A 15,618-nucleotide genomic window follows, 5' to 3' on the forward strand; every position below is an offset into this window, starting at 1 on the left:
AAGAAAGATCTCTCAGTCCTTTCTTCTGTTTTAGACTACCATTTTCACACTCATCTCTCTTGCTCAAATCAATCTGCTAATATTTCTAGTTCTTTGTCTCTTTCTAGCTCAAGAACCTGTATCTGATTGTGCTGATTTCTTTCTGACTTGTCACTTTATTTTTGTGCTGCTTTTACCTTTGTTGTCAATTTTGACCTAATATCTGAGCAGTCGATTGCAATTATTCCTATCTTTCAGTCCCAGTTGAATTTCATATTTTCTAAGTCATGAAAACTGCCCTCCATGTGACCCAGAAAGCCCTTTGATGATCCATATTTAGCTATATCCATCACTCAACAGATGTCTGTCTTTAAAGGCCTCCATGAGTTCCCTTTACATCCTATGGTTTCAAGTTCCTGAGTTGTTAGTTAAAAAGCTTTCATCCCCTCTACTGCCCATACCCTCAATGTGCCCCTACCTATTCCCGGCTAGAATAGATACCCTCTAGTTATTCACTCACTGAACATATTATCTACCTATTACATGTCTGTTGCTGGATTAGATATTGCTGTTTTTGCTTCCATATTACTTTTTTCTAACTTAATCACTTAATCCATTTGAACTCATTGGCTTTATTTTTTTTTTTTCTATTTTCTTAGAATCTGCATTGAGCCTCTAATCAAATGGGCTCTTCTATCTGTTTCTTTTCTTTCTTTCTTTCTTTCTTTCTTTCTTTCTTTCTTTCTTTCTTTCTTTCTTTCTTTCTTTCTTTCTTTCTTTCTTTCTTTCTTTCTTTCTTTCTTTCTTTCTTTCTTTCTTTCTTTCTTTCTTTCTTTCTTTCTTTCTTTCTTTCTTTCTTTCTTTCTTTCTTTCTTTCTTTCTTTCTTTCTTTCTTTCTTTCTTTCTTTCTTTTTTTGGTTTTTGGGTCACACATGGCAGTGCTCAGGGGTTACTCCTGGCTCTACACTCAGAAATCACCCCTGGCAGGCACGGAGGACCATATGGGATGCCGGGATTCGAACCACCATCCTTCTGCATGGAAGACAAACACCTTACCTCCATGCTATCTCGCTGGCCCCCTATCTGTGTTTCTTAACCTCTGAGAGACTTGGAGGCTTAATAGCCAACTCTGGTGCCTTGCTATAATGCCCTTGTCATTGCATCCAGAGATTTCAGGCACTGTCAAGGTCTCCATCTAAGGAAATGTCATTGGCAAATGAGACTGTAGGTTCTACATGCTGTCCTGAACCGTGGACATAAAGTATTGGATTGTAGCAGTGGTACACACTTATTAAAAGCAATTGACTAATCTCCAGCCCCTTGGTTTTCTCTATGTCCCTGATTTTTCAGAAATACTCAGAAGGATGCTTTTTTGCTGTTTGAGCTCTCTGGATCTTGCTATTAGATAGTGTCTCTTGGCACCCGAAAAACAGCATGCCATTCTGTTCTCCTGAATAACAGATGGACCAGCCCACGTCTACCAGTAATGAGGATCACATGTCTTCTTATTGGAGGTTCCCTTCCACAACCCTATCCCTTCCCATCCTTTCTCTTCCCTTCCTTTCTTCCTCTTCCCTTCTCATGTTTTCCCTTACCTTCCTTTCTCTTCTCTGTATTTCCTTTCCTCCCTTTCCCTTCTTTCCCCCACTTCCCTTCCCTTCCCTTCATAGTCCAATCACTGTTGACCATGGCATTTTTTTTGTTTGTTTTTTTGGTCACACCCAGTGATGCTCAGGGGTTACTCCTGGCTATGCACTCAGAAATCGCTCCTGGCTTGGGGAACCATATGGGACACTGGTGGATTAAACCACGGTCTATCCTAGGTTAGCAAGTAGTAAGGCAAATGCCCTACTGCTTGTGCCACCGCTCCGGCTCCTGATCATGGCACTTAAATCTGAGAAGGATACTTGCTGCTTTTCCTCCATGTCCAAAGTTGATCAGGAAATCTAGTGTATAGATCATGGGGAATGAAACCTGTACAGGTTGAATTTAAAACATTGGGGGGTGAAAGGATGACTGCCAATATTGATTGCAAGCATGAAGTCTTGAGTTCCAGCAGCTGTTCATGGAGGCTGTTGAGTTTAAACATGAGCAAGTATTGAGGATTTCCAGTATAAGTAGAGTGATGAAATGGCTATACTGACACTGACCAGATATGAGATGAATTCACCAAGGCCATTTAATCTTACCCAGAATAATAACAGGGTTTAAAATTGATGAGAATGTTATAGGAGAAAATGCATAAATTTTGATCCAGGAAAAGTCTTTGCTCTAACATTTGTTGTTTGGCCTTGGACAAAGGATATCACCATTTAATGCACTAACCCCTTCAATTTTAAAATAAACACAACACCCACATCATGGGCTATTATGAGCATTAAAAAGATAGTACATGAAAAATCCTTGACAGCTCCTTGTACAAGTAAGAAATAAATGGGAATTTCTTATCTTCTCTTTCTTATCTCCTCCTCCTACTTTCTTTTTATTATAATGTTGAGAGATACACTACAATAGAACCAACAACAATAGACTTGTGAAATTTTATATAATTCTGCACTAAAATGAACTAAAACTTGTTTTTTATTTGCCAAATGGACAAGTGTCTTTTTTTCCTTGCTCCTTGCAGGTCTGGTAAGTGTGATGAGTAGAATAGTTCTACGTTGCTAATATGGAATCCAATCGAAACAAAAAATCTCCTATTTTTAATATCGTAACTCATTCCTTTTATTCTAAAGCAACCAAGAATAGATTCCTACTTGACGCTGATGAATCTGCTCAATCCTGCTATAAATAAGTGTGGTCTTAATGGTCAGTACCTACTCATCCAAAAATCTCTCTGGGACATATTCTATCCTTTCAAAACAAAAGAGAAGCAAAAGCTATACTAAAGGATGTTACAGAACCACTGATTTAACATGGATGCTTAAAAAAACACTTTAATGGCCTTTTGGATAAAACTGGTCAATCACTGTTTTTTTCCTACATAAAAGAGTCAAGGCTCTTTTTATGAGAGCAAGTGGTCGTTCATTCAATTTTCCCACAAGGAAGCCTTTTTCACATATGTCTGTTCTCTGGAACTTTACAGATACAGTCTAACCTTATGTTTTCCCTAACTCTAGTCCCATCCCCTCTTATGGAAGTCTAGGTCCTTGATTCTTACCTGAATACTTGTAGAAGGGAAAAAGAAAAGAAATAAAGCAATCATACAGAAGCAGCTAGAAAGAGCACCTTAGGAATCAGGGCTCTGCTGAAAGACAGCACAAAGTACTTGAGCACATGAATACATGCAAAGGCCTCAACTTCTGGCACCCTATGGATCCCTAAACATCACCAGGGTCACCATGGGTAGCTCTCAGCATGTTGGTCCTACATAACATGGTTGAATATTATAAGGAGTGGCTAAAGTCTCTTTGTCCTAGAAAAGGAGTACTTTTTATAATATTTGTAGTACTTCTTATAGTATTACAGAGGATGGTTACTTGCATATTCTCATTTTCACCGAGAATAAAAAGAAGAAATGGTGGGTTCAAGGCAGTATTCCTGGCTTATAAATGTTGACATGTGAATAAAAGTGTCTATAGTCTTTTATTTTTAAGACTTTTTAGGTATCCTCAAAATGGGGATCCAGTACATGGCCACAGAACTCTTTTGTCATGGAACATTTTAAGGATTCTAGTATATTGTGAAACCAATTTTAGAAAGTGTATCAGATATGCTGAAGGAACTCAATATTCAGGCTGATTATTGTTGAGTCTTAAAACTGCTGGTTCACAAATACTACAAGGTCTCCTTCCTTGGAGTTTTGATAGAGCTTTCTTCCTTCTCTCCACCTTCTCTTCCCTTTTCATTAGCCTCTGGCACATTCCTGTTTGGAGTTTGAGGTGCAGACCTTGACAAAGGGGATCTATGTGTCTGTTCCTTTCCCTCTCCATGATTCTATTTTTTAACGGATTAAAACTGTGGTAATTAGTGCTCTAAGGAAGGTATAGCCTAAGTGGGACAGGAGGTAACAGAGTATATGGCCAAGAGGTGGGGGGGGGGGGAGTTTAGAGATAGGAAAAGTTGATGTCATTATTTTTTGGCAGGAGTTAGAACCAAAGCAGCAGGAGAGAGTAAGTTTTAAGACTCCCTGGCAAAGTAACTTCCTAATCTGTCACTGAGTATGTGTAAAAAAGTGATTAGTGGGTCTCTATATTTATCATGATTACTCACAAATATGTAATTTACATAATATATACAGCACATTAAGTACTATGTCACCTTATATAATGTGCATATGTATAATGTATATGCATGTTATGTAATGCCAGTCTGGAGGCTCTTCGAGGACCTGCCAAGTATTTCCTAATTTATTTGGCAATTTCAACATATCTTTTCCATCTGTGAAAAGAATTATCTTGAGAGGAGCTGGTCTCTGACCTGAAATATATTCAGTCATCCTACTAAGATTGTCTTTATTCTCAATTCAGTGGAGAAAACCCACAAAACCCATTCCTTAATGAGATGTAACTCCTAGCCCTTTAGTTCAAGGACAATATAACATATTTGAAAACTTCCTGTTTCCTTCCTTTTAATGCTAGAAGTGTAGGGGCAGGTTAGAACATGGCTGTGCTGGGTCAAAAAGAGGCAAGGAATTGGGGACTAGAGACTCCCTTGGCTGCTTACTTGTGTGACTTTGAGATACCACTAACCATTATGAAGGCTTGTTTGACTCATTATGGGGTATTGTATGAGCTTCTCTGCCAGCTTTAGAAATTGCTGTAGGAGCCTTATGATGAGGTTCTTTGCAGGAAGAAACCACTGGCCTGGTAGTTAAGTGACAATTTGCCAAGTTAAGTAAAACTAGCGGATACTAAGTTATGAGTGCAATTCTGCTCAAGTTTGTTACATTCTGAGACCCTAAAGAGGGCTTTGGACAGGTCTCTTTAGCAACCCTGTAAGTCCTATGCTCAAAAGTAGGCAGAACTGTCTCTTCACTTGGTACTGATGAGATGCTTGAAAATCTCTGAGAATCAGTCTCACCTATTGATAGTGATATATCTCAACATTCTCAATCTTGAGTAATCAGGGTAGAAACTTGTCAAGAACTCCTAATAAATGTCTTAGAATCAGTGACCCTACATGTGGACCGGTCTTAATTTGAGAATCAAATGGCTTCCAAGACAGTACCTGTTGCCAGTCTGGAGCTCGCTGGTCTCATCACCAAGGATCACATCACTGAGGAAAGTTCTTCAGGTGGCCTGGTTCTTCCCATGCCCGGTGGGCTGCACTGTGAGGCCCATAGGATATTCTAGATTTTCATCCCAGATGGTCCTTGGTGACTGCTTCCTTCAGTCTTAGGATCAATTTGTACATGCAATCTGAATTTGCCCTTCCAAATTCATAGCTCTTGACCCAGTGCAATGAAATTAGAGACAGCTCAGTGTAGCCAGGATTCCTTGAGAAATCTTAGAGGGGGATGTAGGACCAAGAGAGCAAAGACAGAGGCAAACACCTCTGGGACAAGAGGATCATGCTGGCTGCCCCCTGCTGACTGAAGCCCTCTGAACTTTGTCCAGACCACTGTTAAGTCTTGACTAGAAGTGACTTGCAAAGGTAACTTTCTCTTCCGCTGAGGTTATCCTTACAGTCAGGATAGTTTTAGGCTAAGACTATGATGATCATGAAGAACATGTAGAGAGTTACATTTGATCATCTATCTAATACCTTCAGTCTCAGAGCAACATCTCACCCATTGAGGCCAAAGATACCCTCTGGGAAGCACTGGGGAGCCCTCGTTTTTCTTAAGAGGATTTGTCTTATCTATCCATATGCTGTCCATTCTTTTTCCCTGAAAGCCAGAATCCAAGTGGGCTCATTTATCAGGAACTGGAAAATCTGTTCCAAGATGTGTGGTTTCCTTTCTCACTCAATTTTCTTTTTAGTGGTACCTATTCTCAAACTATATTAGCCAAAATACCAAGCACAAGTCTGTTAACTGTGCTGAAATAGTTTTCTTCTCTGACAAATGGGAGCATCAGATCTGATATCTTGCCCAGAACATCTTTCATGTTTATTTTTCTTTTAAAATCCAGAATAGAAATTCTCAATCTCTTTAGATAAAGAACCATGTTTGTTTCCCCCGATCTTATGATTGCTATAGGAAATGAGTCCTGACATTAAAATGGTGGAAAGGGAGTAAGGAAATCCAAGAACTTTCTTTTCCTTTTTTCACTTTCTGTTCCTAGACTACATATACTTTTTTTTTTCAACAAGGAATAGTTATCAGTAAATAAATATTTATATACATAAATATATATGCTACAAATATATATACACAGACCACCAGAAGGGCCTGCAGGCCATACTATGGGAAAGGGAGATACAAAGGGGCAGGTGAGAACTACCTGAAGATTTGCCTCCTTGTCTCCTAAGTGAAAGGCCCTTTTCTCCCATCTTCTCTGCCAAGAGGAATAGTCTGTCATTAGGACATAGAACTTAAACTTTGGCTTGAAAAAGAAAGAAGCGGGGTGTGGTTTTTTCTTCCCCTTTTACACAATATTATGACATAAATTTGAAAAATAAATCCCAGTGTCATTGCTTTCCCTCCCAGATTTTTGCAGAACTCTATCTACAGTGCGCCTTGCAGGAACCTTTGCTAAACAAACACATGGCCCTTGGGAGAAGGCTTTGGGAGCTGAACCAGTAGTGCCCACTGATAGCAAAGAGAACCAAGAAGGGAAACACAGCTCTCTGCTGCCTTTCTGCCTTCTCAGCAAGCTACTTGAAAGACAAGCAAAACACCAACATCTTGTCCTCAAGAAGTGCCACCAAGCACTCTAAGAGTGTCCAAGGTGTCTTGTCACAGCACAGAGGGAGCTTTGTGCAAGCTCACTGGAACAGGAGCTCTTTCCCTTAGCCACATCCGATCTCACCATTGGCAGGAAACCTGAAGCCTGTTCCTTGCGAGGGTCCGTGAAGAAAAGACACAACTTGCAGAGTTGGGGGAAAGAGGAGGATTTCTCCTTCAGTCTCAGAAAATCCCACTCTGCAAAGGCCTTCTGGGAATGTAGACATTGCTGTAAGACCTTCAGGCCCTGGTGGGTACTATATCCATTTACAAAGTTCTGTTGGCATTGGTTCATTGGGGATGTACACATTGTTGAAAGAGAATATATGGCAAGGTGAAGGTTACTTCCTAAATGGTGTGTTTACTCCCACTGGCTAGAGAAACATGGTGTGTCTGTGTGTGTGTGTGTGTGTGTGTGTGTGTGTGTGTGTGTGTGCATTTGTGTATGCGTGCGTGTGTGTGCATGCACGCGTGTGTGTGTTTGTGTTTGTGTGTTTGTGACAGTTTCTTAACTTCTTTCTTGGCTTTTCCATTGCTTGGCATATTGCTTAGTCTTTTGAACGACTCTTCCTTCTCAGAGAGAAGAAGCTGCTCTTCTGGGGAGGCCCCATCATCATGGGCGCTTGGTTCTTATGCGTAATTTTAATCTAAAAGGAAAGAGGCAGAATTGAATTAGTGGGATGCAAATGCTAGTAGCCCATGGGAGAGGAAATCTCAGTGAGAGAACGAGAGGTCAGCTTCAGCTTGGAAAGATCCCTATGCAGAAGGATGACTGACCTTGAACAGCTTTAAACTTGGCAACTGGATCCTGACTGGGACTGGAGTTTGGCAACTGGATGTCAGGGGCGGAAACACTAGGGAGAGACAGGTGTAAACTTCCCACAGGGTGATCAGCTCGCACCTGTCTTGTGTCCTTGCTATTTATAGCCTTTCAGAATGTCACACCCGGAGAAGACCTCAGGGACCATCCCATTCAGCTCCTCTGTGGGAGAAAGGAATGGGGGCCCAGGGCTCTGTGGGGCCTTAGATTAGCTCAAGGTCACAGGGAAAGGGGCAGAACAACTAGAGTCCAGTTTTTCAGTGACCTGTGCTTGAGTACATCCAGCCATCCCTGTCCAGAGAGTACAGAAATGTCAACCAGATCTCAAAGTTGACCTAGAGGCTTTAGTATGACCTCTGACCCAAGCAACACTATGTGAAGAATTTCCAAATGAGTCCATTAGTTGGTTCCTCTTTGCTTAGCCTTCCAGAATAAACTAATTTTCTTTTAAAATCACATTTTAGGGGGCAGAAGCGATAGCACAGCTATAGGGCGTTTGCCTTGCACGCGGCTGATCCAGGACGGACCTGGTTCGATCTCCAGCGTCTCATATGGTCCCCCTAGCCAGAAGTGATTTCTGAGCACACAGCCATGAGTAACTCCTGAGCGTTATCAGGTGTGGCCCAACCCCCCACCCCAATCAGATTTTAAAAAAAGTTTGGTTTTCTGATTTTTTCCTGAAAACTTTAACTAGAATGAAAGACACTTACAATAGGTCAGTAAGCATTTTGTGTTACATCTCTATCCTCTCAATTATAATTTTTTTCAACCTTATCCTTAGAGCTTGGCTTCAGTTTACTTTTGTTGTTGTTGTTTTTGTTGTTGTTGTTGTATGTTTTTTTAGTCACACCCGGCAGCGCTCAGGGGTTACTCCTGGCTCTACACTCAGAAATTGCTCCTAGCAGGCTTGGGGGACCATATGGGATGCAGGGATTCGAACCACAGTCCTTCTGCATGCAAGGCAAATGCCCCGCCTCCATGCTATCTCTTCAGCTCTGGCTTCAGTTTACTTCATCTCTAGTTGAATGTGGCCTGATGACACTCACTTTAATAATCTGCATTATCAGTCTTTCAACAACATTTATCAAATCTGATACATGTTCAGAGAAGGAAGATGATGTGGAACAAGAGGCATTTAGCAGATCCAGGAGACAAGACAGGGTAAAGTACATGCCTTCCATACAGCCCACCTGGTTTGATTCTCACACCACATGGGCCCCAATCATCACTGGGTGAAGTCTTGGAGGTCCCTCACTTCCAGCCCAGCTGGGTGTGGCCCTGGAACTCACTGACATTATACCTCCAGAGTATGTTACCAGAAGCCTATGTAAGAATTGCAGGCACTCTAAGCACTGTTTGGAAAACTTTCCTCTGCATCAAATAAGAGCCATTAGGATTGAAGGACCTTGTGTTGAATTTTATAACTCATAACTTCTTTTTTGCTGTGAACCCCTAACAATTATTTAACCTTCAACATCTTTTTTTTGTTTTTGTTTTTGGGCCACACTCTGTGGTGCTCAGGGGTTACTCCTGGCTGTCTGCTCAGAACTAGCTCCTGGCAGGCATGGGGGACCATATGGGACACCGGGATTCGAACCAACCACCTTTGGTTCTGGATCGACTGCTTGCCAGGCAAACGCCGCTGTGCTATCTCTCCGGGCCCTATTTAACCTTCAAAACCAGTGCTTGTTTAACTGTAAAATGAAGAGGATAACAGTTGTCCTATATTTTTCACAAAGTTGTAAAGAGCAAATGAAAGCATGCCCATGAAAGCCCAGTATAAGCTATCAAATAAAATGTAATACTTCCTAAGTAATTATCATTTCACATTGGAGGAGAAAGCATTCATTTCTCATTGGAAATGACAGAGAACAAGTGACCCTTGAAGAACTCTGTCAATAAAACTTAATCAATAAGCCAGTGATTTCAACTTTTGCTTCTCTGTGAACCAGCAGTAGTCTGAGGACTGGCCATTAATTATCACACAGGTACTGGCAAAGCCTTTTTTTCTGGATAGGCAAACATTTCTGGAATACAGTACTGATCTTGAAATTGGTAATTGAGGGGCTGGAGAGATAGCATGGAAGCAGGGCATTTTCCTTGCATGCAGAAGGATGGTGGTTCAAATCCCGGCATTCCAAATGGTCCCCCAAGCCTGCCAGGAGCAATTTCTGAGCATAGAGCTAGGAGAAACCCCTGAGTGCTACTGGGTGTGACCCCAAAACCAAAAAGAAATTGGTAGTTGAAAACCATTAGTATATATCAAGTGCTATTAAAAAAACCATTAGGATATCAGGGATATGGTACGTTGGGAAAGTACAAGCCTTATATATATAAAGGCCCAGGATTTGATATCACCGCAAAACAAAACAAAACAAAAAAAACCCTACAAATATATAAGGTAATATAAGATGAGATAAATCTGATGGGAGTTATAAGAAGGACTTCTAAGATTTGAAAGGACAGAAAGAAATATATTGCTGAAAAGAAAAAGAGAAGTCTGGGGGAGAGGGGTCACATTTGAACATGTTGTTTGTATGGCAAGGAAAAAAGAAACAAGGTCAAGGATACAGGTGGCAGCTGGACTAGGTTTTATATGAGTTAATGGAGAACCAGGATAACTTTATAAGTCGGCAAATGACCTGATGAAAGAGTTTCAGAAAAAATGTTTTATTATTCAAAAGCTTTGTCAAGCAAGCTAGAATGGGATCGGGGGGAGGGGGGGGGAGAGGCTGACTAAGAGGGCACTACTATAAGCCAGGTTTAAATGCGTAAGACCCAGGATATGGAAAGAAAAGACTTGATAGAGAATTAGTGTAGCCTGTGTAGTGAGTGGGAGCTGAAAACAACTATTATGTTAGTTTCCACCAGCCTGGAGATCTAGGAAGAGAGCCAATCTGTTCTGTGGTAAACACAGAGAAGCAAGCTAGGAGGGTATCATGCGCCATTCTGTATTAAGTCTCTGATAGCTTTACTGTTTTTTTCAGAATTCATGGAAGTGGAGCACAGACTGGGTCCCTAAAAGTACTTATCTTTACCAGGTTATCAAGCATGGTGACATCAGCACAGTAATTGGTGCTTCATTTCCTTGGGATAAGCCTCTCAATCCTGAGAGCACTTGAGCTTTTTATTATTCACTCTGGTATTCCCTGAACCAGAGCAGTGCTCACTCAGAGTGGGAATTTCAATTTATCAGTACCACCAAGGAGGGATGTCCTTGCAGTAGGCTAGCTGTGGTTGTTTTGGGAACACACCTGACCATGCTCAAGGGTATTCCTGGCTCTGTGCTCAGGGATTACTTATGGCAAGCTTGGGGACCATATGGGATGCTAGGGATCAAATCCAAGTTGGCCACATGCAAGGTAAGTGCCCTTCCTGCTGTATTATCACTCTAGCCCCAAATAATTTATTTGCTTGACATCATGTATTTGTGTGTGTGTGTGTGTGTGTGTGTGTGTGTGTGTGTGTGTGTGAGAGAGAGAGAGAGAGAGAGAGAGAGAGAGAGAGAGAGAGAGAGAGAGAGAGAGAGAGAGAGAGAGAGAGAGAGAAAGCTGTCAGTGCTCAGGGCTTACTTCTGCTCTTCACTCAGGGAATACTCCTAGCAGTGCCATGGATCCACTCAGGGTTGGCCACATGCAAAGCAAGTGCCCTACTGACTGTACTATTGCTTTGGCTTTGGGGATGGCTGTATTTGGGTGAAGAGTGGCAGCTGGTACACTGCCTGCATATCCTGCTGATGAAGTCCATTTTCTTGGCACAATAGAAGACCTGTGCTTCTTCTTTTTATGCCTAGAACTGAGATAATTATTTGCTTGTTAGTGCCTTCATGGTAAAGAAGAGGAAGCGAAACACAGCTCCCTCTCATTTTTTTTTTTTTTTTGCAATTCTGACAAAAGTTTTGGTGGGGTAGGAGTTCAGAGAGCTTGGGTAATGTGGAGATTCTGAAGTGGTTTGTGGACTATAATACCACAATTACTGAGAGCTCACTCTATGTATAAACTAAAGGCACTATGTTATGAGGTCATATCCTTCTTTTGAGACAAACAAATGTCAGTCTCTTACCTCTTTACCCCACAAGTAGGAGGGACTAGTGGATTTAATAGTTGAGATCTCATTTTAGTGGGTTGTTGGATTTGCTTAAACTTGCCTTTTCAACCATGAATGTAAAGAGAGCACTTCACATTTCTATAGTTAAAACCCACACTTTTTTAAAATAATTGATCAGGCAATTAATTAAGTCTCCAGGATTTGCTTAAAACATTTCTTAACATTTATAACATCTGGTGAGCACTAAGGGAAGCAGTTGCATAGTTTTAGTTTTGTACTTCTTAACAGAGAGAACTCATATTGCTGACTCTTGTGTGATGGTTGGAAATTCTTATCTATTAACAACATCTGCTCTTCCTCCCATGTTGATTGACACTGAACAATAAATATTGTACAAGAAGGACAATCAGGACTGAGAGCCTTCTTACCCCATGCTTTTCTATATTATGTCTGTCATGTTTTCGTAATCCTCATGGTGCCCCTGCTCCAGGCTTGTTCACCTGGGACTGGACTCCAGCATCTACCCTGGTGTCAACCTTTGGCACTACATATGGTCTCCCAGAGCTGCACCAAGATTGAACCCTTAGTGCAGAGCCAAGAATAAGCCCTGATCACAGCCAGGGGTTGCCCCAAAAGAAAACAAACAAAAATCACCTAGAGGTGGACCAGAGAGATAGTATGGAGGTAAGGCATTTGCCTTGCATGCAGAAGGATGGTGGTTCAAATCCTGGCATCTCATATGGTCCCCCAAGCCTGCCAGGAGCGATTTCTGAGCGTAGAGCCAGGAAGAACCCCTGAGCGCTGCCGGGTGTGACCCAAAAACCAAACAAAAAAAATTACCTAGAGGTAACTGCTATTAATTTTCATGTATATGTATTTTTCAATATGTTTTTATGCAAATATGCTTTTAATAAAATTGAAATTGGCTTCCTAATGTGCTTTTTCATTTGACATTATTTTGTAGGCATTTTCAGTATTATTAAATATTCATTAGATATAATTTCCAATAACTTAAACTTATATTTGATGAGTTCAGAGAACATCTTAAACTCTTTCTATAAACATTGGGCTTTTAGGTAATTTTCCTTTTGCTTTTGCTGTATTAATGATAAAAAAATAATGGCATTCTTATGTAACAGTTTGTATTCAGTAACTTGTATTTTTCTTAGACTATATATTGGTTTTGGGGCCATACCTGGCGATGCTCAGGAGTTACTCTTGGCTCTGAACTCAAAAATCACTTCTGACTGGCTTATAGGACCAAATGGGATGCCAGGGAAGGAACCTGGGCCAGTCATGTGCAAGACAAATAACCTACCAGGTATCACTCCAGTCCCAATTTCTTTCTTTCTTTTCTTTTCTTTTCTTTTTTTAAGAATAGTATTTTTTTCTTTAAAATTTTTTTTTTTATTGAGACAATTGTAAATTACAAATCCTTCATAGCTGGATTTCAGGCATACAGTGATAGTGAATTAGTGTCATTCCCACCACCAGTGTTGACTTCCTGCCACCAAAGTTGCCAGCAGGCACCCCATATCTTTACCCTTAGCCCCCTAGCCTACAGTGTAACAGGTCCATTTTAAGTTTAGATTGTTAATAGTTTAGGTCTCTTGATTCTATTATTGTTGACTTTGTCTTAGGTATTTAGTTCTTAAAGAATAAATTTCTAAGACCACATGAACCATCTGAAGAGATATGGCAAATGAACTGAATCAATGTGTATGAATATTTGTAAAGGTGTTGATATATGGTTCTAAGTGCTTCCCAGAACAGCTGGACTAGTTTACACATTTGCCTCATTGAATGAGCTGGCTTCATCTTACTTTGGATAGCAACACATATTATCAGCAAAAGAAAGGAAGTTGTTCTATGCCAGGGATGTGATTCAGTAGTAGAGAGCGTACCTTCTATTCTTGAGACTCTGGGTGTGATCATATGTGCTTGGATCCCCTGGCCCCCCGCACCTGCTACTTCTAGTCTATCTCTCCTCCCCTCAATTTCTTTCCTTCTCTGCCCTTCTCCTCCCTAGACTCTGACCCAAGAGTCTCTTCTTCCTAGGCTCAAGAGTGGTCTACGCACCCCTCCTTTCAAATATTGCATTCCCTCATCCAGTTATTCTATATACCACATATAAACTTTTCACTATTTCTTATTTGAAATTCTTCCCCTTCATCTTTTTCAATTTTGATAAGAAATATGATTTCATAACCTTACTAGCCTGTAGCATTCTATAAATTTTCTGTTCACTACTGCATCATTAGCTTTTTCTCCTGACAGTTTCCAGGAACTCTTTATACAATCTGATTATTAATCTGCTCTTTCAAGTGATTATTGAAAAATCTTGCCAGCCTTTTAAAAACACTGATTGATTCTTGACTTGCAGAATAAAAATTTAATAATTAAATGTGTCACCTTATTTTCGTGGTATAGTTTGCAGTAAATAGTTTAAATAATTTTTTTCCTCACAAGGCTATTACTTATATACCATAAGTAACACAACACATTTCTTTCAAATTAGTTTATAATATTTATCCTTCTTATTCACTATCTTTAATGTGCACTAGATTTTTTTAAAGGGCTTTCTTCCATACTACTGATTTATCTATCCAATTTTGGGCCAATTCTATGGTTTTATAACTATTTAAATATCTTGTGGGAGGTCCTTATTCAGAATTTCTTTATGAAATTCCTGGGTTATTGCATTGTTTTGTCAAGTGAAGAACAACAAGAACCATTTATAATGGAATTTTGAGATACATGGCTGTTCCTAAAATTCAAATTATTAAAAAATAACATTGTTTGAGTATTGCAGTTTTCACCTATATTTCACAATTCAGTTTTGTGTTTTATGCCTTTTGGTTGTTGCTATTGGGATAGTTTAAATTTTTTCTGTTAATTTTTTTATTGCTTATGACTGATACATATAAAAAACTAGTTATATTGGTCTATCTGCAGATCTTTTTTTTTTTTTTTTTTGGTTTTTGGGCCACACCCGGCGGTGCTCAGGGGTTACTCCTGGCTGTCTGCTCAGAAATAGCTCCTGGCAGGCACGGGGGACCATATGGGACACTGGGATTCGAACCAACCACCTTTGGTCCTGGATCGGCTGCTTGCAAGGCAAACACCGCTGTGCTATCTCTCCGGGCCCATATCTGCAGATCTTAACTGAAATAATTACTGTAAGATTTCTTTTGTCAATTCTATGTTTTGTTTTTTATTAAATTAATTTTCTCTTTTATATATTTTGTCTTCTGGGGACTGTACCTGGCTGTGCACTTAGCGGCTATTCCTAGCTCTGTGCTCAGCGTTGGTCTCTGGCAGTGCTTAGGGATCATATATGGGACTGGGGACTTGAACTGGGCTCAGCTGCATCTAATGTATGCTATCTATATAGTCCTATATACATAACTGTACAGGCAAACAATAACAGTTTGCTAAATGGTGATCTTTCTTTTATGTGTCATATATATTCCATTGACAAGAACTAACAAGCAATATTAGCATATTTATCACAATTAATGAAAATTCTGAAAGTATTATTAAGTAAAACATATCCGCCCTGGTTCAGCAACGTGTAAGGCAAACTCTCTACTATTGCCATGCTATTGCTCCGGTCCCCAGTTAATTTTTTAATGATCAGTTTAATCACAATTTTAAATAGGTTTTATCTTTAAGAATAAGAAAAATATGGGGCCGGAGTGATAGCACAGAGGTAAGGCGTTTGCCTTGCACACGGTCAACACAGGACAGACCCCCGGTTCGAACCCCAGTATCCCATATGGTCCCCTGAGCCTGCCAGGAGCGATTTCTGAGTGCAGAGCCAGGAGTAACTTCTGAGCACCACCAGGTGTGACCCAAAAACCAAAAACCAAAACCAAAAACCAAAACAAAAACAAAAAACAAAAACCCCCAAAAAACCTAACAAACAAAAAAGAATAAGAAA

General features: G+C 40.3%; 1 protein-coding gene across 2 annotated transcripts in view; it reads right to left on the bottom strand.

The window, feature by feature from the left end:
• Positions 1–6,009: 6,009 nt before the first annotated feature.
• The window catches only part of DGKG (diacylglycerol kinase gamma), a 241,428-nt gene continuing 231,819 nt past the window's right edge, over positions 6,010–15,618 (bottom strand). For both annotated transcript variants that reach the window (XM_049775830.1, XM_049775831.1), the window contains one exon: positions 6,010–7,455. In XM_049775830.1, coding sequence (XP_049631787.1) covers positions 7,357–7,455 — 99 coding nt within the window. In that variant the 3' untranslated portion in view covers positions 6,010–7,356. The remainder of the gene's footprint in view (positions 7,456–15,618) is intronic.

The sequence above is a fragment of the Suncus etruscus genome, chromosome 6 (assembly GCF_024139225.1).
Source record: "Suncus etruscus isolate mSunEtr1 chromosome 6, mSunEtr1.pri.cur, whole genome shotgun sequence".
Taxonomy (NCBI): domain Eukaryota; kingdom Metazoa; phylum Chordata; class Mammalia; order Eulipotyphla; family Soricidae; genus Suncus; species Suncus etruscus.